The sequence below is a fragment of the Rattus norvegicus genome, chromosome 8 (assembly GCF_021556685.1).
Source record: "Rattus norvegicus strain SHRSP/BbbUtx chromosome 8, alternate assembly SHRSP_T2T, whole genome shotgun sequence".
Classification (NCBI taxonomy): domain Eukaryota; kingdom Metazoa; phylum Chordata; class Mammalia; order Rodentia; family Muridae; genus Rattus; species Rattus norvegicus.
In genome coordinates this window covers 62,187,764-62,211,291 of record NC_141541.1, presented here as the reverse complement: position 1 = coordinate 62,211,291, position 23,528 = coordinate 62,187,764, and the positions used below count along the sequence as shown (strand labels likewise).

The window sequence follows — 23,528 nt, the reverse complement described above, 5'->3', positions numbered from 1 at the left end:
TACCGGGTCAGGCACCGATCCGGACTCCCCGGTTCTCCTCTTTTCCAAACCCTCCCACTCCCAGGTAGCTGAGCTCTGGAATCCACTCTACGCTTCACTTCCTGTTCTCCTTTTTCAAGTCTGTCCCTAGATGATCTCACCTATCAGACTCCACAGCTTCCTCCAAACCTCTAGGCTTCCTCTTTCAGCTTGTCCGCCAACCTCTCCTGTCATGCTTTCACTTCCCTGCACATTTGTAATCCTGAGCCTGAATTCCTCGGTTCTCTGTTTTGTGTTTCGCAATCCTAGGTATTAAACCCATGACCTCGCACATGTCAGCAAAGTGTTCTGCTACTGATCCCCCCCCTTAAGTTCCCCACTATTTGGTCCTGCTATACGGAGATAACGAAGTAATAATGCCTTTGCCCAGTCCAGGTCTTCACTCGCTTAGAGGGCCAGCGAGATCTTCCTTCTTGGTTGAATTGTTCAGCTTTTCAAAGCAGCCCTCAGACTGACACCAGAGTTTTCTCTTCCTGAAATGTAGTTTGACAGTGTCACCTTCTGTCCCAAACCAACACCCACATTTCCCACGGGATGCTTCCTCCATTGGATTTTAATAGCTAATAGGGAAAAAAATTGAAAATTGATTTATCAAACACTGTGTTAAACAAAGTTCAGTGTGTTTCTTTACTGCAGATACCCAAGACAGGTTACCGACGTTTGAATGTCCACGGCATGTGAAGGTAGATTAGTTGTCGATTTCATTTACCCTTTAGAGCATTTGCACATTAGGAAAGATGCCAGACTAGCAGAGCTACTGACAGGAGCCAGGTCCCCAAATCACATGCAGAAGGGCTGTCCAGTATATATGATGCTCCAGTAGAAACACACGGACCATTAGACATGTGAGAATAAATTGTTGTGTTCAGACTGTAAGACTCAAAGTTATTGGTTATAGTATTTAGCCTATTTGTACAACCTAGAACGCATTCAGGTCAAGTTATGTGCCAAGAAATAAAAGACCATTTTCAGCCCAGCTCAGGGGTTTTAAGGATCGTGATAGGTCACATGGATGGCTGTAGTGAGAATTCTGGAATTTTGTTTTGTTTAAGAACACAGAAATATTATAAGAATTTGCTTTCATTTAAATCCCAGGTGAAAGGTATGGAGTGCTTCACATGATGATGATTTGCCTCGTCCTCAAGCAGGGGTGTGGTTTTGCCAGCTGCAGATAGTTTCTTCAGTTGTTTGATGTCTAGAATTCTGGAGACTTTTTAGAGGGCATATAAATTCTAGGGCCCCAAGGCAGTGTGGGTTGTTGGTGGGTTATTTGTTGGTTGTTGTTAATCATTGTCAGTTGTAGTTTGTTAAGTAGTTGTGTGCAAAGAAGAAACAAGGAGAAGAAGGAGGAGGAGGAGGAGAAGGAGGAGGAAGAGGAGGAGGAGAAGGAGAAGAGAAGGAGGAGAAGGAGAAGGAGAAGAGAAGGAGGAGGAGAAGAAGGAGAAGAGAAGGAGGAGGAGGAAGAGGAGAAGGAGGAGGAGGAGGAGGAGGAGGAGGAGGAGGAGGAGGAGGAGGAGAAGAAGAAGAAGAAGAAGAAGAAGAAGAAGAAGAAGAAGAAGAAGAAGAAGAAGAAGAAGAAGAAGAAGAAGATATCTGACAGCAAAGATCAAACTTGCCGCCAAGGAACTTGACAATGACACTCCTAATCAGCAGGAAGTAGTCTTAACAATTACTTTGCCCAATTTCTGACCCTTGACCTTATTCAGGGATCTTTTCCCCTTCCCCTCTATTCTTTCTTCTCTCCTATCTAGTGTTCGTGGATTGAAAGAGTGAGAGAAAGTGGGTGGAGAGGGGTAGAAGAAAGAAGAATGCACAAAGTACCTCTGTGATAAGCAGATGCTGTCTGATTTCGTTCTCATGGCCAGTAGGGTGTTACCACCGTCCCATTTCACATACAGAGAGAGTAAATCTTAGGAAGGCAAATAAGATACAGACAAGAGACTCAGAATTTGAATACAGGTCATTGGACTTCTGGGTCCTTGATATTAATCACATGAGGTTTCTATCTCCTACATCCAGGTAATATCATCAGAAAGGATGGGTTTCTGATACATGACTGATTATTATGTTAATAACATCTAGACAATTTACTTCCAGTGTTTTTATTTTGATAATTTTGGTTGTCAAAACTGGGAGGTAACTCTGGAATCTAGTAGTTGGCAACCAAATAGCCTATAGTACACTGGGTAACACCACAAGAAAAAGCTATCTGTTCACAATGCTATCATGCTGAGATTGAAATGCTTTGACTAAACATTTCATATATTTATGAGCTCCAATTATTAAAAAAATCCACACTCTTGTTTAGAATAATAAGCATGCTTACTCATTTTATACTTTTTAAAATTTTAGTGCTTTATTTATACCTTTTACCCTGCTTTATACTTTAGTACCACCACCCCCACCCCCAAACAGGACAAAAAACACTAACCAGTGGCTTTGGTGATCAGAAGTGTCAAACCTTGGCCACTTCGGGAGGGAAACCAGCTCACAAGCATGGGCCACGGACAAAGAGCTTGGTTTGGCAGGACTTCAGAAACAGTATATGGTAGCAAAATAAATTCCCTTTAAATGAATGCCAGGGCTTTCTGGTTTCCTAGTAACATGATTTCCCTGAGATTTCTCCCATATTTGAATATTTAGCATCCTGACACGTATTTGACAGCAAAGCAACAAAAGAAATTTTTGGAAAAGACGTTAGAAGAGTTCTGTGGGGGGAGGAAAAGAAACCTAGAGAACATCTGGTCTGACATCTGCCCAGCCCTTCTGGTGTAGGACGCCCATATTCCAACATCATATGATGCAGAGATCCCACCATCTTGAGAGTCCAGAACGTTTCCCAAAATACCATTCTGTTCATCTTGTATTGACCTACAACTCCTGGGCACGGAGGCTGCTCTGAAATGTGGTTAGCATACCTAGTGAGGCTTCATTGGAGAAAATTAATTTTTCTTTGCCAACAAGTATCATCTACAAAGATCTTGGTTATTGGTGGGGCTTCCTCTTCTCAGTGCTGGGACGCTTCGGGCCTTGCCCATGCTGGCACAGTCTCTCATGTGCACATGTGCATTGGTTCTGCTGTGTCTGAAAGACGGTTTCCTTCGAGTCATCATCCACCACCGCTGGCTCTTAAATCTTCCCACCTCCTCTTCCACACGGAGCCCTGAGCGCTGAGGGTGGGTAGGATAAATATATCCCGTTTAGGATAGGCTGCTCCAAAGTCTCTCACTCTGCCCACTGTGGCTCTCTGCTTGAGTTCTCATCCATTGCAAGAAACACTTTGACGGTGGTTGAGTGTGGCACTGACCCGTGGGTATGGCAGGATGTCATTAGGAATCATTTCATTGCTGTGTTTCTTTAGTAAAACAATACCACTTAGTTTTCTGCGAGGCCTATGGCTTGACCAACTTACCAGTGTAGGGCATGGGTTCCATCTCATGGAGTGGACCTTAAATCTAATAAGAGAGTGACTTGTTGCTCTTGGGCACATTGGTGCCACTTATTGCAATAGCAATCTCTCAGACAGGTCACAGTTGTAGGTCAGTAGGGACATAGGCTGTAGTTAGGCACCAGCTCAACTTCTCCGTGTTCTGTCTTCAGCACTTTACCACCAGTTCACGGAGAATAACTGATAGTTTTGGCAGTAGCCTGAGATGTCTGAGTGTTTCTGTGGAACTGCCTTGGCCAACAATTCAACAAGATATAATCCCTTCCTGTTAATGGAGGTTTAGCTTGGTGGGGTAAGATGTGTAGATGGAGAATTGTCTCCCATTACCTTGTAATTCCATTTAGATTCTTCCTAAATGTATATATGTGAGGAGTCTTCTACAGTAGCAGGCTTCCATATTTCCCCTGAATAGCTCTCGGTGTTAGTTATCTATCTTCATATTCTCTTCCTCTATCTCCTTCTCCATTTAGTCCTCTTCTCCAGTTTTCCAGCCTCACCTCTTCATAAAAATATATTCCATTTTCCCTTGACGGACCCTCTCCTACCCTTTAGCCCCTGGGTAGGTACCTAACTTCTATTGTTATAAGGATTGTAGCGTGCACATTGAAGGCTTAAAAACTAGCATGTACCTATAAAAGAAAACGTGCAATATTTGTCTTTTGAGGTCTGGATTATCTTATTCGACTTGACATTTTTTTGTTCCAGCTCCATCCATTTTCCTGTGAATTTCATAGTTCCATTCTTCTGAACACAGCTCAATAATATTCCACTGTGTAAATGTACTGTATTTTCATTATCCAGTTATATGTTGATAGACTTCTAGGCTGTTTCCAATTTCTGACTATTATGAGTAGAGCAGCAATAAACATGGATGAACAAATGTCTCTGTAGCACAGAGTCTTTTGGGTTTGTGCCCAAGAGTGGTATAGCTTTGATCTGGGGGTAGATCTATTCCCAGCTTCCTGAGGAACTGACAGAATGATTTCCATACTGACTTTACAACTTTGCACTCCCACCGGCAATGGGTGTCCCCTTTCCCCACATCCTCACCAGCATGTGCTGTCAATTGTTTTATTGATCACCAGCCTGACAGGTGTAAAATGAAATTTTATAATAGTTCTGCTCAGTTTTTTTTTTCTTATGGATGACCTGTGGGATATTGAAGCCACCCACAATCACTCTGTAAGGGTCAATAGGTGATTTTAACTCTAGTAATGTTTATTTTATGAACTTGGGTGCCCTTGTGTTTGATACACAGATATTAAGAACTGCAATATTCTCTTGGTAGATTCCCCCCTGCTTTGGTAAATATGCAGTGTCCCTCCCTCTATCTCTTCTGATCAGTTTTGACTTGAAGTCTATTTTGTCAGGTATTAAAATGGCGTCGCCTGCTTGTTTCTTGGGTCCATTTATTTGGGATATCTTTCTCCATTTTTTTTTATCTTTAGGTGAGGGTTATCCTTGGTGGTAAGGTGTGTTTCTTGAGGAGTAGCGGAAGGTTAGATACTGTTTTCTAAAGTTCAATGGGTAGTAGAGAAGAATGGAAATAGTCTAGGAGGAAAGGCTGGTTCTTGGCTATAGTTCAAATTTTTTTTTGCAAGGAAACTAATAGTCTAATAATATTGAGAGTCACTCCAAAAGGGCCATATCAAAATAGCACAGACTAAGTGTCATAAACACCAAAACTTATTTTCTGGATGCCAGATTTCAAAATTAGAGAGCCAGAAGTCAGTTTGCTAGTCAAGCACCCCTTCTTTTAGCATGCGTATGGAAGGGAAGGCAGATATTGTTTGTCTCATTTATAAGTGCACGAATCCAGTCACAAGAGGTCCACTCTCACCAGGTATCATGGTGGGAATCAGCCGCATGGGAAGTCAAGGTAGGAGAGTCACTTGAGTCTGGGAGTTTAGACCAACCTGGGCCACATAGAAAGATATTCCTTCACGAGCACTGCTCCCAAAATTAACAAATGAAAACAATACCAGAATAAACTATTCTATTACACAGGAGCTAGAACTTCACATATACCTTGTTAGCGGAATATACAAATAATTAACCATAAGACTATGGCCATAGAGACGCCAGCATTCAGTGGGAAATGGTGTCGATCCCCAAATGTTTCCAAAATATCTGGAGTCTTTAATCAAATAGACAAATCGCCCATACATGTGATTTTCTCACTTTCTTTCCATTTTAATCTCGCGGCTAAAATTCTAGGCAGAGATTATGAAGTAGATATAAATAGACTGAGAGCATCATTATATGTAATTTGGAAAGTGTTTTGCTGGCACACATCTGCAAGCACTCCAGGAACACTTTCAAGCTGTGTTTACATGATATTAAACATCTGGATGAAAATTGAAAAAAATAATCAATTTGGATTGAAAACAAAACAGAAGTACAGATTTCAGTGTCCTGGCCCCTCGGATTGTGCATGCAGAGCAGATCTTCAAAGCCCAGTACTGAGATAATGGTGCCTAAGAAGGGCCACTGCAGTGGCCAAGGGGCAAAGGGGGCTTCCGAGGGGAAGCAGACTTTAAAAAGAGAAGTCTATTGTGCAGGCAAAGAAGGGATACAAGTGAAGGCTAATGTGAAGAACATGAGTCATAAAAATCCAAACTTCTGTTTAAATCTTGAAGGCAATGACTTCAATTGAACTGAAAATCCAGTAAATCCACAGTTTATTTTCACCCTTGCATGTAGAAAGCTTTCCTTAAAAAAAATATTTATTATAAAAAGTACACTATAGCTGTCCTCAGACACACCAGAAGAGGGCCTCAGATCTCATTACAGATGGTTGTGAGCCACCGTGTGGTTCCCTGGGATTTGAACTCAGGACCTCTGGAAGAGCAGTCAGCTCTCTTAATCACTGAGCCATCTCTCCAGCCCCTAGAAAGCTTTTCAAAACATGGAACTTTCTTTCAGTCCTCTTCTCTGGAGTAAATTTTACCTGGGTTGCTACTTTAGTTCAGTATGTCTCATACACTTGAGACTCAGTCGGCCTCTCTAATGAACTCAGACTGTTAATACACTTCTGTTACTACCTCTACTTGTCAAGGGCTCTCTTTTCCCTTTCTCCCATTCCTGGCTTTGTTCTTGTAACTTGTATTAGGATAGGCTCTGTTAGAAACAGGCAGTGAAATAAAGACCTGATAAGATGTTTCCTTCAGAGTTAATCCCAGTAGGTCCCAGTATGTTCTAGTATATTCCAGTATGCTCCAGTATGTCCCAGTACATCCTAGTATGCCCCAGTATGTCCCAGTACATCAGAGTATGCCCCAGTGTACCCAAGTACATCCCAGTATGTCAGAGTGTGACCCAGTATGTCCCAATACATCCCAGTATGTTGCAGCATGTCCCAGTACATTCCAGTGCAGGCTGCCATGGGCCAGGAAAGGGGAGGGCAGTAACCTTTCATGCACTAACAGAAGCCTTGTACTTTGAGGGCATCTGGAGCTCGTTGCCCTGGACTTTTATAAGACTCTGTAGAGTTGGACCTCACTGAGAGAGGACTCAAGTTTATTCCCCATCTTGCCCCGTGTTCTTTAAGAGGTCTTTCACTTCTACTTCCAGAGGCCTGAGGCTCCCTTCAGTAAGAAGAAAATCACCAAGGTTGCAGAAAGATGAGTGATAGGCCATGTAGGTGTGGGAAGGGATTATTATACCCAGCTCTGGTGCCCATCTACTCCCTTCTGTTCTCATGCCTAACAGTTTGGGAATAACGGAAGAAAACTAGACAATAAATGTGAGCTTCAGAGACTTATCAATGACATTTTTAAGGAGCTTAGGACCTTTTCTTCCTGATTTTCCTCTGGTTCTTGGCTATAGTTGCAATACATTTTGCAAGGAAACCAATAGTCCAAAAATATTGGGAGCCCCTCCAAAAAAGCCAATCAAAATAATTTTTTAAACAAAGTAAAAGGACACAAAATGGTACCTTATGTTAGGCAAGTTGTCCAGAAATTTGTATTGACTTCTTTCTGTTATTTCAGGTCATTGGAAATGGTAAGATATTCAAAGTATCAGAGTTTAGGTAGGTCTAAGTTTCCAAGAAAGATACACAAATGAAAGTGGTGAAACTGACTCATTGTCTTATGCTGGGACATGGCTCTCTGCTTGCAGAGCCTAACTGCGATCAGAGGATATATAAGGACCCAGGGTACAAAACATTCTGGGTTACAAACAAGATTGTATCCTCCCTCAATGTCTAGTGGAAGGGCATTTGATCAGAACTGACCCAGGATCATGTAGAGAATGTGGTCCTTAGAAATTTCATCTGAAGAAGTCTTGGACAGATAGGCAGCCTTTGAATTACATCCAATTCATGAAAAGTTAGAAGAAGACCAGGCTTTGGTTGGATGTCATGGGCTGGAATGAGACTGGTGGCAGTGATATTGGTGAAAAGGGGGATATTACAACTTGGCAATGTTTGTGCCTGTGGTCCCTGTCACTCAAGAGGCCAAGATGTGAGAATCATTTGAATCCAGTTAGGGTAACATGCAAGAATCCATCTTTTTAAAGTCAGGGTCAAGAGCTGTGAGGGGTTAGATAGAGGAAAGAAAAAGTAAACTTTAGAGACTCATGAAAGACTTAAAGTTAGAATTCAATAGATTGATATTAACAGCCAAAGGAGCAAATATAGGAATAATACAAACATAAGTGAACAAAGCTTATGCCACACATGTGGGAACTCAGAGCCTTCGGTCACAATGAGGATTTTTAAAAGGCAGATTGCTCAGACTGCAAGCCTGCAGCCTGTATCACACTGACCCTGCCCTCCACACGAGGGAAGAGGAAGACAACTGATTGTGCTCTTGGGTTTCCAGAGCTATCCTTTTTCTCTGCCTGTAATCCCCTTCCTTGGTAACTCTTGCTGACACACCACTGTATGAAGGGAGAAAGTGGGTGTCCTGTACACTTGTTTTCTGAGCAGACCCTTAATATTTGATCACTATATTAAATCAAATTTATCAAGAGGAATTGAAGTATGAATTACAGGAATGTGGAAGATGAACTGAGTTCCTAACTTCTCAACAATTATGTGCCTGAGACAAAATCCACACTAAGGAAAAGAACACAATTTGGAAGGCAAGAAGAACATGAGCCAACTGGAACTGTGGTGTCAAGCTTTGCTCTGGGGGAGGGCTAGTGCACTTGAACACGGTCACTGTGACTCAGATGTTATATTATACAATGCTATCCTGAAAAAGCCTTAATAAATCCTACCACTCATAAGTGTCTACATAACACAAAATTGGCAATGATCTAAAACCCAGCTAAGACTGATACTAACAGCCAAAGAAGCAAATTGCAGAAGCACCGAAAACCTGTATTCCATGGTTGTTACATATTTTGAAAAGCCTCTCTCTCTCTGTCTGTCTGTCTGTCTGTCTGTGTGTGTGTGTGTGTGTGTGTGTGTGTGTGTGTGTGTGTGTGAGAGAGAGAGAGAGAGAGAGAGAGAGAGAGAGAGAGAGAGAGAGGCTGTAGGTGCCTGTACAGGACAGAGAAAGGCATTGGTTCCCTTGGAGCTGAAGTTACAGGAGGTTGTGAGTCACCAGATAATGAATGCTGGGAACCAAATTCAGACGCTCTGCAGTACATGCACTTAACTCCTAACTCATCTCTCCAGTCCCAGATAATGTGCCGTAATGAAAATAAATGTGATATTCTTGGCTAAAGAAGGATTTTCCACGTTTGCTGTAGTGTTTGAGGCATGAAGATGTTCACATAGGCACCCAAGAAGCCAGGCAGTGTAGGGAGATTCTCAAGGGTCCTGCTCAAAGGTTATGATGTTAGCACGTGCCCTTTCTCAGAGTGATCAAAGGTTTATGGCAACCAGACATCGGACCCAGGTCTTAGACGATTCCTCCAGTAGGAGTATTCATGGGTTCGACCAGACACTTTGGCTTTGAATCAAAAGGGAGGGATCAAGGAAAGGACAATGCCAAAGGGAGACTTGAAGGAAAGTGTTGACTAGACTGAAGACAAGAATCGACAGTTCAAAAACCTGGGGAAAAGAGGAGAGGGAGGCGAGGAAGAGACAAGGAGATTGAAAAGAGGTTTTGGTTAACTCCTGCTTTTGGTGACAGGCTAACAGTTGAGGTGAACTGAGGGTAAAGATCAGTATTAGAGAAAGAGTTTTTGATATCAGCTGAAAGTTCATAGTAATACAAACAGGTAGAAGGACCACTAAGAAGAATATTATGGTGTGCCTTAAACCAGGTCAGGGACCTGGGTTCTAGTACCACCTGCCCCTAACTCTGGGCAAGGTCCTCTATACTTTCAGACATGATGGGGTTGGACTGAGTGGCCTCGAGCACCCTCTTTTCCTTTCTCCACCCCTATATCCAGCATAGACATTATGAAATGGGAGACTTACATAAATGAAGCCTTCCAGATTGGAACACGTATTTAGCTTTCCTAAGGATAAAATTTTTTTTTGAAGAGAAGAATAAAAGGTTCCACTCAACACTTGGCAAGCAACATTTGTTCTGTATAATAATTAGCAAGTAAGCATTATTTGTCATATAATTATAATAAAATTAAAAGGGAAATTTAGGGCACTCAGTTTTCCTTTCCATAGATCAGAGGGATGATTAACATAAACCACGGAGAACGGGTGCTGAAGGCGGATCCAGGGAGGGGATGCCAATTTCAGAAGAAGAGTTCTGCTCTAGAAAACCTCAGGAATTCTGAGTTCCGATCTCACCTGCCCCTCCAAGCACTTAGACATGCCGTTTCTCCTCTGCTTCAACCGGTATGAGTGCAGGGGACCAAATTCAGATCCCTCGTCAGAGCAATACATGTTTCTGGCCCCAGATAATATGTCTTCATGAAAATAAATGCGACATTCTTGGCTAGAAGAGGATTTTTCCACTTCTGTATTAGTGTTTGAAGTATGAATCCTACAGTAATTGCAGAAGAATCCTAAAGGTCTGGAACTGCAGCCTCCCACAGTATCCCTGCCTGTGACTATCCAGGAACCATTATTCTTATGTCTAGGTCCTAGTGAAGCCAAACCAGGAAACAATTTTATCTTCTTTAAAAGAAGGTAAAGGAATTCACGGAGCTGGTTACACAGGTAACAGAAGAGCGGAAGAGCGGAGAGGTTGTACAGAATTAGTGGGGCAACCTGAATGCTAGTTGCAGCAAGCAGCCGTTGCCACTCCGAGCTGGAAGGACATAAAACAGGGGATGCTCTGACAGCAGCCTAGGTGCTGAGGTCACTCAATAGAGATGGGGGTGGGGGGCTCACAGACAAGACATGGCTGCCATCAGTAAGCTGAGACTCAGGGACAGAGGGCTGGGAAGAGTGCCCTTGATACTCACTGCCCTGCCCCCACTCACTCCAAGTCTTCAACCAGCTAAAGCAAAACAAAACAAACAAAAATGAGAACCCACAAAAGCAGAATTCTGTATGGACAACAAAGGGAAAAATTTAAAAGACACGCCTTCTAGTTTGCTTTCGGTTACTGTGAGAAACACCACAGTTAAAAGCAGCGTGGGAGGAAAGGGTTACCTCATCTTATAGTCATGGCAGGAACTTCGGCAGGGCAGACACCTGAGGCAGAAACCATGGAAGAATCTGTGATTTCTGTCAGGCTCAAATCCAGCTACCAATCATGCACAGCCCTTGTCCCCTTACCCACTTTCCCAGGGATGGTACAACCCGGAGTGGACAAGTTAGCAGTCAAGAACATTCTCCACAGACATGCCCACAGGCCAATCTGTTGGAGGCTTCAATGGAAGCTTCTTTTTCTTATCTGCATAAAGATGCCAGCTAAGATCAGCATCACAGTGTACCAACTAGTAGAGTTATTGATGGGTTTTTAAATCTTCCTCCTTTGTACTTATATTTTCCCATTTTTCTATCATCAGAGTGCACCGCATTTGAAAAAAAGAAGTAGGAACCATAAAACCTTATATTTTGCTAGAAAGAAAGAAATGTGAAAAGCCCCTCCCTTCTTTCAAGGCCGTTTCCCAACCCCTTGTCCTGGTCGTTCAACACTGAACTACCTTTAAGCAGCCGCTCCTATGGAGTCATGATGGTTCTGAATGTCAGAAGCTGCCTTTCTGCCTACCTTGAAGTAAGTTATTAGTAATGAGGCTGTCGTGAACAGCCCCTCATCTTCTGGGTCAAAGCCACCTCAGCCCAGAGAAGAGCACACTTGAATCTGCAGTCAGAGCACTGCAAACCACCTTCCTCAAAGCCTCCCTCCCTTCTGCTGTCAAGAGGTTTGCAGACACTCCCTTTCCATCCCACAAGAGGAGACAGGCAAATGAATCATAGCTCTGGCTCAGACCAAAGGAGTATTATTTCCTTAGCAGAAATGAATCAATTTTATTTTCTGTTTCTTGACGCCTCACAGATAGATATACTTTGCCCAACAGATACACAATTTCTATAAAAACTTAAGAATGTTGTTTGCTGAAGTTAAAAAAAAAAGGCCAATGGAAGTTAGACATTCTCCTGTCGTAAGAGCTGCCAGCCTCCAACGATGTAGTGGAAACAGTGAGAAGGTGGTTTGTGAAGTTCTGACTCTAGACTCAAGTCTGCAGAGTAATGCTATTCTTCTCAAAATACACAAAGGCTCTGCTGGAACCCATTTTTCCTTTCAGTTCCCAAACATTTTTTTTAAAAAGAAAAAAAAGTGCCAGGATGGATTTGTAAAGAGAGGACTCACCTTGGATTTCATTGTCTTCATGGGGTGATGGTCATGAGATATTGTTTTAAGGGCTTCCTTCTCTAACACTGGTTTCCCATCTGGAGGCACAGATAATGTGTATTCTATTAACATTTCTCTTTAGACGCCTATGCCTGCAATCAGTTCCCTTTGTCTTGTCCCGTGACAACAGATTGCATTCCATAGGAAGCTAGAATGGAGAGGTTATTTAGTTTGGATCTCTCCCTTCCATTGTTTAACTGCACATACACTATTCCACTCTACATCTGTCTCATTATGCAGAAACAGGAGCCTGGGAACAGCTAACTGAATGGGGATTGCTACTTAAAGCAATCTTGGGGACTTTTCAAGAAACTTTGATCGGTTCTTCCTTCTCTGCCCCCATGAACACTTACCTCTGAGCTCAAATAAGCTGGTATTCAGAAGAGGTCTGGTGATGGATGGACATGTGTGTGTTTGGAATATGTGTCCTCAGGACTGTTGATCTCAGCACAAGAAGGTTCCTGGTTAATTTTGTTGCTGTTAGACATTGATTGTATCAGCATAACACTCATAAAGCACCAGTCCTTGAAACTTAGACAAACAGAAACAAAAACACCAAGTATAAGAAAACAAAGTCTAAGGCACAGAAAACAACGTACATTGCTGTTGTTGAATTTAGATTAGGTATTTAGAGATGCAAGGGTTGTGTGTGAGAGGGGGTGGGGTGGGGGAAGAGAATGAGACAAGGGGGGGGCTCTGTGATGCTAGAGACTGACAGCATCTTAAACATGCTGGGCAGACAGTCTGTTACTAAGCCACATACTCCCCATCCTCAACGCCTTTCAGCCTAATGCACTCTGTCATGTGACATCATGATCATTGCCATTTTCCTCTGTGACATGGCTACAGCAAACTTTAAGAAATTATTTTCCCATTTATTTTTTTGAGGCAGGATCTCACCTTGCAGCACAGTCTGACCTGGAACTCACTATGCAGCCCATGCTGGCCTTGAACTTGTGGCCAGCAGACCTGTCTCAGCCTCCCCATGCTGGAATTGTGGGCATGAGCTTTCAGCTCTAACGCAGCAAACATTTTAAATGACACAGTTGTTTCTTTCCTGAACATTAACTTGCACCCAATTTTGCATTCTCTTTTCCTTTTTATTTTTTTTTAAATAGGGTTTTATTTTTATCCATTTGTTTCTAGATGAGATCTACTAGACCAAATGATTCATGTTTTTTTCCTTTTTCTTTTAAAGATTTATTTATTTATTTATATGAATACACTGTAGCTGTCTTCAGACACTCCAGAAGAGGGCATCAGATCCTATTACAGATGGTTGTGAACCGCCATGTAGTTGGGTTGTTGGGATTTGAACTGGAAGAGCAGTCAGTGCTCTTACCACTGAGCTATCTCTCCAGTCCTTTAAAAAAAAAAAACAAAAACAAAAAAAACAAACATTAACAATGTGCCTACATTGGGCAGATTGCTTCCATACTCACTACTTTTATTCTTTCACAGGGGACTGTGAGGGAGATGCTAACACAGGAGGAGAGAGAGGTTGGGCCATTTGCCCAAGAACACACATTTTATATAGGGTTTTGTTGTTGTCGTTGTTGTTTGTTTTTTGTTTGCTTGCTTTTTAGCATTTCTTCAAATAAAACTTTTATCGCCAAAGCCAATGAGTTTGGTCTTCCAGAAAGCTTTCTCCTAGAATAAAAAGAAAAGCTTTAATAATGTTCTGTGAGGTCTACATCTCACGGAACAAGGTAGCCATGAGCCAGATGAGGAGTCACAGCACTTCTGTAACACTGGACTAGAGCAGTTGTCCACTCTAGGCAGCTTCGATGTCTGTCCTCTCTCATGAACTTACTGACCTGAGCCCCAGATTCTGGCCTTGTGCAATGGGGTTAACCTTAGGCTGAATCTATACAGTAGCCACAGCTCAGCTATGTTTCCAACCTTCAAGACGCAGTTTCAAATGGTTCGACCTAACGCATCTCTGGGTCTTAGTTCAGACAAAATGAGTGCTCAGAGGATACACTGGGAATCTCACACCTTTAGGTGGGCGTTCTCTTCCTGATTTATTTTCTCTCAAGTCAATAGTTTGCGATTGCTGTGGGAAGTTTATAGTCATGAGAAGCAGGCTTGCGGCTACGTGAATTTTAAAGCTTCTAATAGAGGAATACAATGAAAGTCCATGCATACTCAGAAATCAATAGCGACTGATTTCCCGCTGGGTGCTTCTCCTTCCTGGATTGGCCCCTTGATTAGTTAATAAATTACTTTTGTAAAAAAGAAAATGAAAGAGGATGTTGAGAACCTTTAGTGCTTTGCATTTAGTCTCATCAGCAAGAAACGGTTCCTCTCCAGCTCCCAGGCCAGAGGAGGACATCAGATGTCCAGAATCCCTTACTCCCTTCTGATAGGACCTCTCATTGAACCTGGAGCTAGGCTGACAGCCAGCAGGTCCCAGAAATCCTCCTGTGGCTGCTCTGCACGGGGTTTGCAGGCACCTGTGGGGACCATGCAGAGCTTTTTAATTCAATTCCCCCATGCTGGAACACCAAGCGTTCTTACCCACTAAGCCATCTCCCCAGAAAAGAAAACGTTTTCAGAATCAATTCATGCCTCTCGAGCTGGAGGCAAAACTTGGCTCGGCAGCTTGATTGGCAGGGCGGGTCCAGCCTTCCAGTCCAAATCAGGCTGGGCGCTCACCCAGCTCTCAGAACCAGCTCCACAAGCCACGCCCACACGGAGAAGAGTCTGAACAGCGGGAGTTATCACTACCTGACTAGTTGTTTACTTCCTCACCAGGCGACAGGCCTGGTGCTTGTTCCCTCACGAGCGAACCGGCGTTATACTTCCCACAAAATTCCTGCAAGACTATTCGCTCCCCTCCCTACGCGAGGCAACAGACACAGATTTCTTTCAAGGCATCTAAGTGGTGAAGTTGAACTTGTACAGCCTCACAACCTTAAACCTAACAGTACACCTTGGTTTTTTTTTTCCCAGTGGGCAGAGAGGTGCACTTTCACTTAGGCAATCTTGCAAACTTTGCCACACCCAAAGAAGGGGCGTCCTGGCTTCCAAGACCAGCACCACCACACCAGGCTCCCCAGTCCAGGGCTCTGGGTATAGAGGAACCCAGGCTACTTATCCCCAGCCAGGAGCACTGGACACTCCTCCTCTCCCTCCCTCACACCCTACCCGCCACCAGCCCCAGCCCCCCCCCCCGCTCCCCCCCACACCCGGGCTCTACCCTCGCGTGCAAGCACTGGCGGGCGGCGGGCGGGCCACTGGAGCGGGCTTGGCCTCTTCGGAGCCGCCCCCTGGCCCTAGTGTCTGGCCACACACTGCCCACTCTGCACCGCCCGGGCTCCAGACTCTTTGCAGCCCATACCGTGTGTGCCGCGTCCACCAGAGTCGGGAGCGCCCGGCAGGCGGGCGGTGGTGGATGCGCGGGTGGCAGCCCACAGTATGGATTCAGATTCTGGAGAGCAGAGCGAGGGCGAGCCCGGGACTGCTGCAGGTAGCGAGGGGGTAACCCTGCCGGGAGGGCTGGGGTTGGAGAGGAGGGGAGGCCAGCGCAGAGTATTTCTCAGAGCTGTGGGGCAGAAGGCCGGTCCCCAGATGCCCGAACCCTTCCACACCGAGACTGGGGACTGGTTTGGGGACGTCCTCCCACCCCTCTGCACTTAGGTGCGTCGGAGAGACAGGAGGGACATTTTGCCCAAGGATCGCACAGTGGCAGGGTCTCCAGCGGAGGCCTTGGGACGCACTGCAAGGTGGGGGTGGGGGAGAGGAGAGCTTGAGAGATCTGCGTCTTGTAATTTTCAGTGGAAAACGAACTGAAGTAACTTCCCATGTGTTGCCTAGTCTGCCATCCTGACAAACGCTTCAGAGTCGGTGGGAAGAAGACTCGTGGGTAGATCAGGGCTCCTGACTGAGCTCATGTCTGAGGTTCCCGGAAAGTGCTCCGCAAGGCAAGCCAGGGCAGAAGTGCTAACCCATCCCTGTGGTGTGGTTAGCGGAGGAGGGGTTCCAAAGTGACACGCAGAACTGGTCTTCCCCTTTAAGAGGTGCTACCGGCTTTCCATAATCAATAGTAATGGAAGCGATAGGATAAGAGGATGCTTATTTAGAGAAATGAATGTCCTTCTCTGCCACTCCCCGTACTGAGCAACAGGAGGAAGCTGCCACAACCACAACCCTAGGTCAAATTTCCTTCATGCTCAGCCCACCTCCACCAGCGCTTCGCCCTCAGGCCCCTCCCTGTGATCCAGGTTCCACTCACTTTCTATCTGCAATCATAGTTCTGTGCGCCCAGCACAGCCCTCAAAGTTTGCTTGCTACACAGACCGTGACTGTCTGCTGGGAGTCTCCTAGCACAAGCCGGTACACAGTCAGGTCTTCACATTTCCGAAGGGCACACCCGAGTGCCAACAGTGGGGACCAATTGATGATGGAAGATCTATTAGACTAGGTGCTGGTGTAGGGAACTCAAGTTCAAGAATTGGGGAAGGATATCATCTACCCAAATGGGTTTTGTTGGTGTTTGTTTTTACTTTACTTTAAAAAAAATCTCCATTTTGCAGAGGTCCAGACTCCCTGGGACTTAGCTCTCCCAGCTGCAGGCGGCTGTGGTCCTCACTTTGAGTGGGTAGGCTTCCTGGGGTAAGGTAGGCAGCAAGGGAGGTCCCTGTATGTGAGGACCTGTATGCGTGGCTCCTACTTGGTGTAGTGTGTGGGTGCAGATGCTCTTCATAACCACGGTCCTTTTGCATGCCTATGTGTTTCTGTGACTGTAAGGCACCAAGATTTCACTTCATGGGTGGCTTTCGGATCTTCTTTAGCCATGTAATCCAATAGGCGTCTCCAGTAGGTATCGGCGTGTATCCAAGTCTATCTCCAAAGCTTGGGGTAGATGGACACCAGACACATTGTCACTGACACTTTAGAAATCTCAGTTACATTGCCATGACTCACGGGCTTATTCTGTAGGTGAAGTCGAGGAAATTGAGGGGAAAGGGTAGAAAGGTAATGAGACTCCCTAAAAGGAGGTGGGAGCAGGAGAAATTCCGGGGTCCTCAGTACTTAAAGGCAAGAGGACAGAAGGAATATGTATACATATATCCAAGTGTGCCCACCCCACCCCCCAGCCTGCTTCAGCTCTGAATGTCACTGCCTGTCCAAGTGACTGACAGTCCGTGTGAGCCGCACAGCTCACAGCACAGCACACATTGTCACTCAGGTCAGGTGCGCCTGGAAGAGCAGGGCAGCCAGCGCTCACAAGCTGTCGCGTTTGTTTGCACCTTACTGTTGTCTGCAGTCATCCCTTCTTTCCTGTGTGCTCAAGTCTCACGACTTGAACATTTATTTTAATGTCATGAGCCATTATGCTAAGTGGCATTTAGTCTCACTCATTATTTTCAGTCGGAAAGTGTTCCCCTTAGTGGCGGAGCTTCAGAATTAGCGCCTGTCTCTCCATCTTGCTCGACTTGCATCCTGTCAAACGGAAGCTGTTGTTGCGGATGCAGAGACAATTTAAAAGGCAGACATTTATCCATAGAGGCTGTCCTTTGTCCTTACAAGAAACTCACATTCTTCTGCAGACCTGTACCTCCTCCAGGTGAGTGAGTCTGCCGCAGAGAAAGGCAGAGGAGTAAACACTCTGGGGCAGACACACTTGCTTGCTTTGTAAGGCCTGTACGTAGGATGGGCCTTCATAAGGCTAGGAAAATAAACTCTAGGACGAGGAGGACCTTCGTGTCTCATTCAGGGGCAGGTAACTTCACTTTCCAACCATAGCACTACCAAGACCAAGTAAATAACACCTGGAATGTGTTCTCGGTCATTTCAGTAAATGGAAGCTGTTACTATCACCTGAAATCTCTAGAAATATAACCTGGGTTTTCTTTAGGAATCCTAGGAAATAATGGGTCCTAGTGCTTTGTAGAGTAAAAATTGCAAGGCGTAAGGTGTTAGAAGTCAATATATATGTCATGATTACACTGAGTAGCAGGTGATGTCATGATTACACTGAGTAGCTGGTGAGATTTTTCAGTTGTCTCCCTTTCTGCTTACCTGGGAATGCCCAGAGTGAGTCTTAGTGTACATCGATTCTCAACTTCGTTGACCTTTGACCTCATCAAGATGGGGGCATCACAGCCTCCTGCTTCCCTCATCCTCTCCAAGGCTCTAGGGGAATTATGAAAGACACTGGACCCCTCAGCCAGTCCTCCTGCCAGTGTGGTAATGGGAGATCCCATGTGGAGTGCTACTCCACGTGGAAAAGAAGTGGCAGTCTCCTCCCAGTGCTGCTCCCAATCCTAAACTTCTTCCCACCATCCAGGAGGCAGGAGATGCTCCTGTCCCTTTTGTACTTGCCCATCATGGTCACCTGTTGGCAAGGAGTGGGGCAGTTCCCTTGATTTTTCCTGTTTTGAGAGACTCTGCCAATGGTCTTCCATTTTATGTGGATCTCTCATTGAGCAACCAGCACCCTGGGCAGGGGAGGGCTCTGAAGGAGAGGTTTGGGATGATATTTGTAGAAATCTTCTTGCTTTTCCTCCCGGGAGGCATGAGCTGATGCTTCTCTGTCATTCTGCTATCAGCATCTCACCTCCCTTTCTGTCATTTTATGGCTCCTTCTGTGGTTAGGAAAGCAGCAGAGTTTATGGAACACTGGATTCACTCCAGAGACCCAACTTGGCAGACTTCCACTTGGCAAATCTATCGTCCACCTCTTGGAAATCCTAGGGCTTGATATATTAATTCTAAAGTGAATGAGAAACGTTCCTAAGAAGCAACAGGGGATTAGCATTAGTTAGATCACTTTTTTTTCCTTTCTGACTTAGAAGACCAAGAGAGTCTGTCTACTCAGCTGAAGGCAAAAGATCTCCTTGAACCAACAGCTCTCTGGTCCAGGAAAGACAGGCTGACTGTAGCTGTGGAGGTGCTGCAGAAAAGCTCTTCTGGGTGATGGAGTTTGTGCATGAGGGAGTTGCTTCTAGAGAAAAGAAATGGTAGCCCTGACCGCCATTCCTGTTTCCTTGTATCCTAAGCTTGGTCCATCAAATAACTGATACCAGGAGGAGACAGACAGACACTCCAGAAGCTAGAGAGTTTGAGCAGAGGTACAGGTAAACTGGGGAGAGTACTCAGGAAATAAAAAGAGTCAATGTGGGGCAGGCTAACTATAAGAAGATCTTGAAAACTTGGGAAAGGGGTATCCCATGATTGTTGGACAGCAACAGAAAACCATCACCAGAAACCACATCCTGCAGAGACAAAGAAATGCAGAGATCACTGAGACTCAGAGCCCCTGCTTTCAGGGTGTGACTACAGCACTGAGGAGGCGGTGCACGAGTGCAGAGGAAGGGTGCAAATGACATTTCAGAGACAGAGGCAGAAGCTAGTTACAGATCGCACCAAGGCCATGGGAGGAGCAGGAAGGAAGGCAGCAGAGAGTGTGGAGCCAGAAGGAGACCAGAACAGCTGAGTGGAGCTGTCCAGGAGGCAGGGAAGCGCTGGGGACTGATCCCGGACCACACTCACGGTCTCAGAACTGTGTCCCTTCAGGCACCTGACACTGATGTTTTCTTTAATTATCTTTTCTTCACTGGCTCTGAGGGAAACATTTAGACTTCGCAGGTTTGTTTTGTGAGTTTTAGGGGTCTGCTGAGTCCCGTCGTTAGGTTGGGACTTGCTGATGGATTGATGATGGTGACCTGGCTGACTGAAGGTAGGAGTGGTCCGGGCAAGCCATACCATTTGGCTATTATTCAGGTTCCTTTCCTTCTTCCTGATTTGAAGCTTGAACTGGCTACTGTCCTGCCCATGCCATGAGCTGTAGCTGTTTGATGATCAGGAACTTGTCTTCTGGTTCTTCATCTTCTCGGACTCCATGGATGTAGCTTTAAATATAGACGTCCGAGCATCTGGAGGATCTCCCTGGGAACTTGACACTGATGGCCAGGTCAGGGGCCGAAGCCCACCCTATAAAGCAGAACTGGCAGGTGTGCTGTCTTCTGCTCTGTTTGCCATTTCTGACAATTTCTGCGCTGTCCTGGACTTGGTTAGAAATTATGAGGAATTGTGAAGAGAGATAACAGAGCCTGTTCTGTCCTCTAGGATTTGGCATTACACAGGGGGAGCAGGTTAGAGACAGTGCTAGCTATGGTGCACCAGGATGCTAGACCTCCCTTCTTGGGATGGCATCCCTGTCTCTTTTGTATTCTTCCTTAGCACTGGACACGATAGTCCGAATCTCATGATGGTTCTTATCCTGGGCTATTGCATTTGTGAGCTTCCTAAAGCTCATGTATATCATCCACCCCCACACCACTTATGTGCCTTACGCCCAGTGGCAGGTTGCTGGATGAGTGGGTAGATGGAGGTGTGTATGTATGTAGGGTAGATGGAGGTGTGTATGTAGGGTAGGTGGAGGTGTGTATGTAGGGTAGGTGGAGGTGTATATGTAGGGTAGGTGGAGGTGTATATGCGAGCCTGGGCAGATAAGATGGTTCTCCAGGAAGCAGACTCTGAGGTAGAACTTGGCAGGAGGAGGATCACTCTGCTTTTGTTTTTGTGTTTGAACTTCTCTCAGGATCAATATCTGTAGAAGAAGAGGCACAGGGAAGGGCAGGAAGCAGCTGTTTGCAGTCATGTCAGGTAGAGGAAACACTTGCTGCAAGCTGAATCTGAAACTGGGCAACCTCAGCAGTATGTAGTGTGGGATTTGGAACGTGGGACAACACTGTTGGCTCTCGTGGGAAGGTTCTGAAACAGTGTCTGTGACCATGCACATATAACATTTCCTGCATTATTGTTCTCTTTAAGAAAATATAGTACTTGGGCTGGAGAGATGGCTCAGTGTTAAGAGCACTGACTGCTCTTCCAGAGGACCTGAGTTCAATTCCCAGCAACCACATGGTGGCTCACAATCATCTGTAATGGGATCTGATGCCCTCTTCTGGTGTGTCTGAAGACAGTGACAGTGTACTCATATATAATAAATAAATAAATCTAAAACAAAAATTATTAAAGAAAAAGAAAATATAGTACCTGGTTTTATCATTTACCAGTCAAATGTAATTATTGTCACCTTCTCCATTAGTGCTGTCTCTAATGGGTTCATTCTCTGACATAGCTACCACTAACTTCCACTTTAATCCACATTTAAATCTCTCTCTCTCTCTCTTTCTCTCTCTCTCTCTCTCTCTCTCTCTCTCTCTCTCTCTCTCTGTGTGTGTGTGTGTGTGTGTGTGTGTGTGTGTGTGTGTTTGGAGACAGGGTTTCTTCGTGTGTCCTTGGCTGTTTAGATCTCTAGAAAGATACTCTATAAATAATTTTGTTTAGTTTTTCAGTTACTTGGCCTCTAATTTATATAAAATGTCTGTGTAGGTGGGTGTTTTCAGTGTATTCTGTGTAAGTATATAAAAAAAAACAGGGTTGCGGGTGTATCGAGGTGGTAGAGTGCTTTCCTAGCATGGATAAATACCTGAGTTTGATTCCCAACAGCATAAAGAAGAAAGAAGAGAAAGGGAGGTAGAGAAGGAAAAGAAAAAGGAGAGAATTTAAAGAATAAACTTCACATAACAACCCCTCCGTGGACAAAAAAAAAAAAAAAAACCATATAAGATGAACCCTTCCCCTCCCATTTATGTTGAGGCATAAAAAAATGCTACTTTCATTTTACATCAGAAATGTTCTTTTTGGTTAAATGCTTACTGGGTTTCTTAGACATCATTACTTGGAAATAAATTTGAGCGTGTTCATGGAAAATCTACCCATGTGCAGACTGTAAAACTGGAAGGTTTGGCAGCACAGAGAGTGCTGGACACACCCTAATAGAAACCAGGACTTCGTAATTCAGTTCTCTGGGAAGAAAAAGAGACACTTTGGTGGTGTCCAATATTGCTTAAACTAGAGAAACCACAGAGGCAGCCACTGGCTGCTAGATTCTGTTTCAACAGTAAAATACGTTTTCTGTGAACCATTCTAGCCCTCAAAGAAGAATTTTAGTAATGATACACAGCTTTGGGGAGACCTCCAGCTTATTTTTCTTCATGTGATAGAGACATCCACTTTATGTATGAGACAGAAACTGCTTTTCATGGCGGGTTCATGCGCGTGTTCTGTGCTCCCTAACTTGGGGCCTACAGTTCAACTGGAAATAGGGCGTAGAGGAAGGGAAGGTGGTAGCGGGCTGTTTCTGCACCAGTTCTTTGCTGATACCTTTGGATCTTGCTTCCTTGGTTTCTAGTGGATAAAATTAAGAAAGGCAGTGAGGAAAGACTGGGATTAGAGACTCTATGTTAAGAGAAACAAGGGCCTTAAGTGGTAAAGCAAAAGGGGAGATGGTTAGATGTTTGTTTTGATCACCCAAAGTTCAGCCCTAAGAATGGTACTTCATTTTTAAAATTTTACATTAAGTCCTTATAATGTCTTAACGTTAGTTATTCCCATGGCATTGAATGTTTTATTAACCATGCTTCTGGGTTAAATGCTGGAAATAGCCTAATTTTCTAGGCAAGGAAATAGAGACACAGAACATAAGTAACTTCCTCAAGATAGTGCATCTTGTAAGTGAGCAGAAATGGAGTCAGCCTAAGTCTAAAACCTGTTCTCTTGTACAGGTAAACCATGTGTTAGGTTGATGGATGTCACTAGGCTGCTTTGCATATCCCACTCGATTCCCTTGGTTCTCAGAACCCTGACAACTAGACTTCCCCTGTCAGTTAGGGCACCATTTGTGTGTGCTTGTTTCGAGGAAGTAATCTCCAGACGATTTCACCTTAACGACGTTGCTGTCAGATTAGTGACAGATCGTTTTTAAGCCTAGCTAACCGGCACTGATTGTCACAGTAAAGCAAAGGTTCCACTTCAGTGGTGATGGCCTCTTGTTAATCACATCTGATTCTTCAGTCTCTGCTGACAAGAAACCACAGGCTTCCAATTCACAGTTATCCTAGGAACAGCCCTGGTAGTCTTTGCTTCCCTCTCAGACATCGCAGCCCAGGCCTCCATTGTCTGCTGCTCTGCTCTCTGCATTCTCCTCCAAGTTCCCACAGCAGGTCGCCAAGCTCTGAGAACTCCCAGCCCAGAGTTCCAAGTACTTAAAGAGCATCTTAGTCAGGTCTTTCGTGACAATACCCTACATTCCGGATAGCAACATCTACTCTAGTTTGCTCTCTGACGCTGTGATCAACACCATAATTAAGAGAAACTTATGGAAGAGAGGTTTGGTTGTAGCTTATAGGTTAGTGTTTGTCCTTGAGGGAAGCCAAGACAGGAGCTGGAGGCAGGAGTTTGAAGAGAAGCCACCGAGGAATGCTGCTTACTGGTTTGCTTCCAAGCTCATTTTGGTT

At 44.7% G+C, this 23,528-nt stretch overlaps 1 protein-coding gene across 1 annotated transcript in view; it reads left to right on the top strand.

Moving 5' to 3' along the window:
• Positions 1-15,536: 15,536 nt before the first annotated feature.
• Positions 15,537-23,528, top strand: part of Tnfaip8l3 (TNF alpha induced protein 8 like 3) — a 41,851-nt gene continuing 33,859 nt past the window's right edge. Inside the window, 1 exon segment of the mRNA NM_001399312.1 lies at positions 15,537-15,685. Within this exon segment, the coding sequence (NP_001386241.1) occupies positions 15,634-15,685 (52 nt within the window). The 5' untranslated portion in view covers positions 15,537-15,633.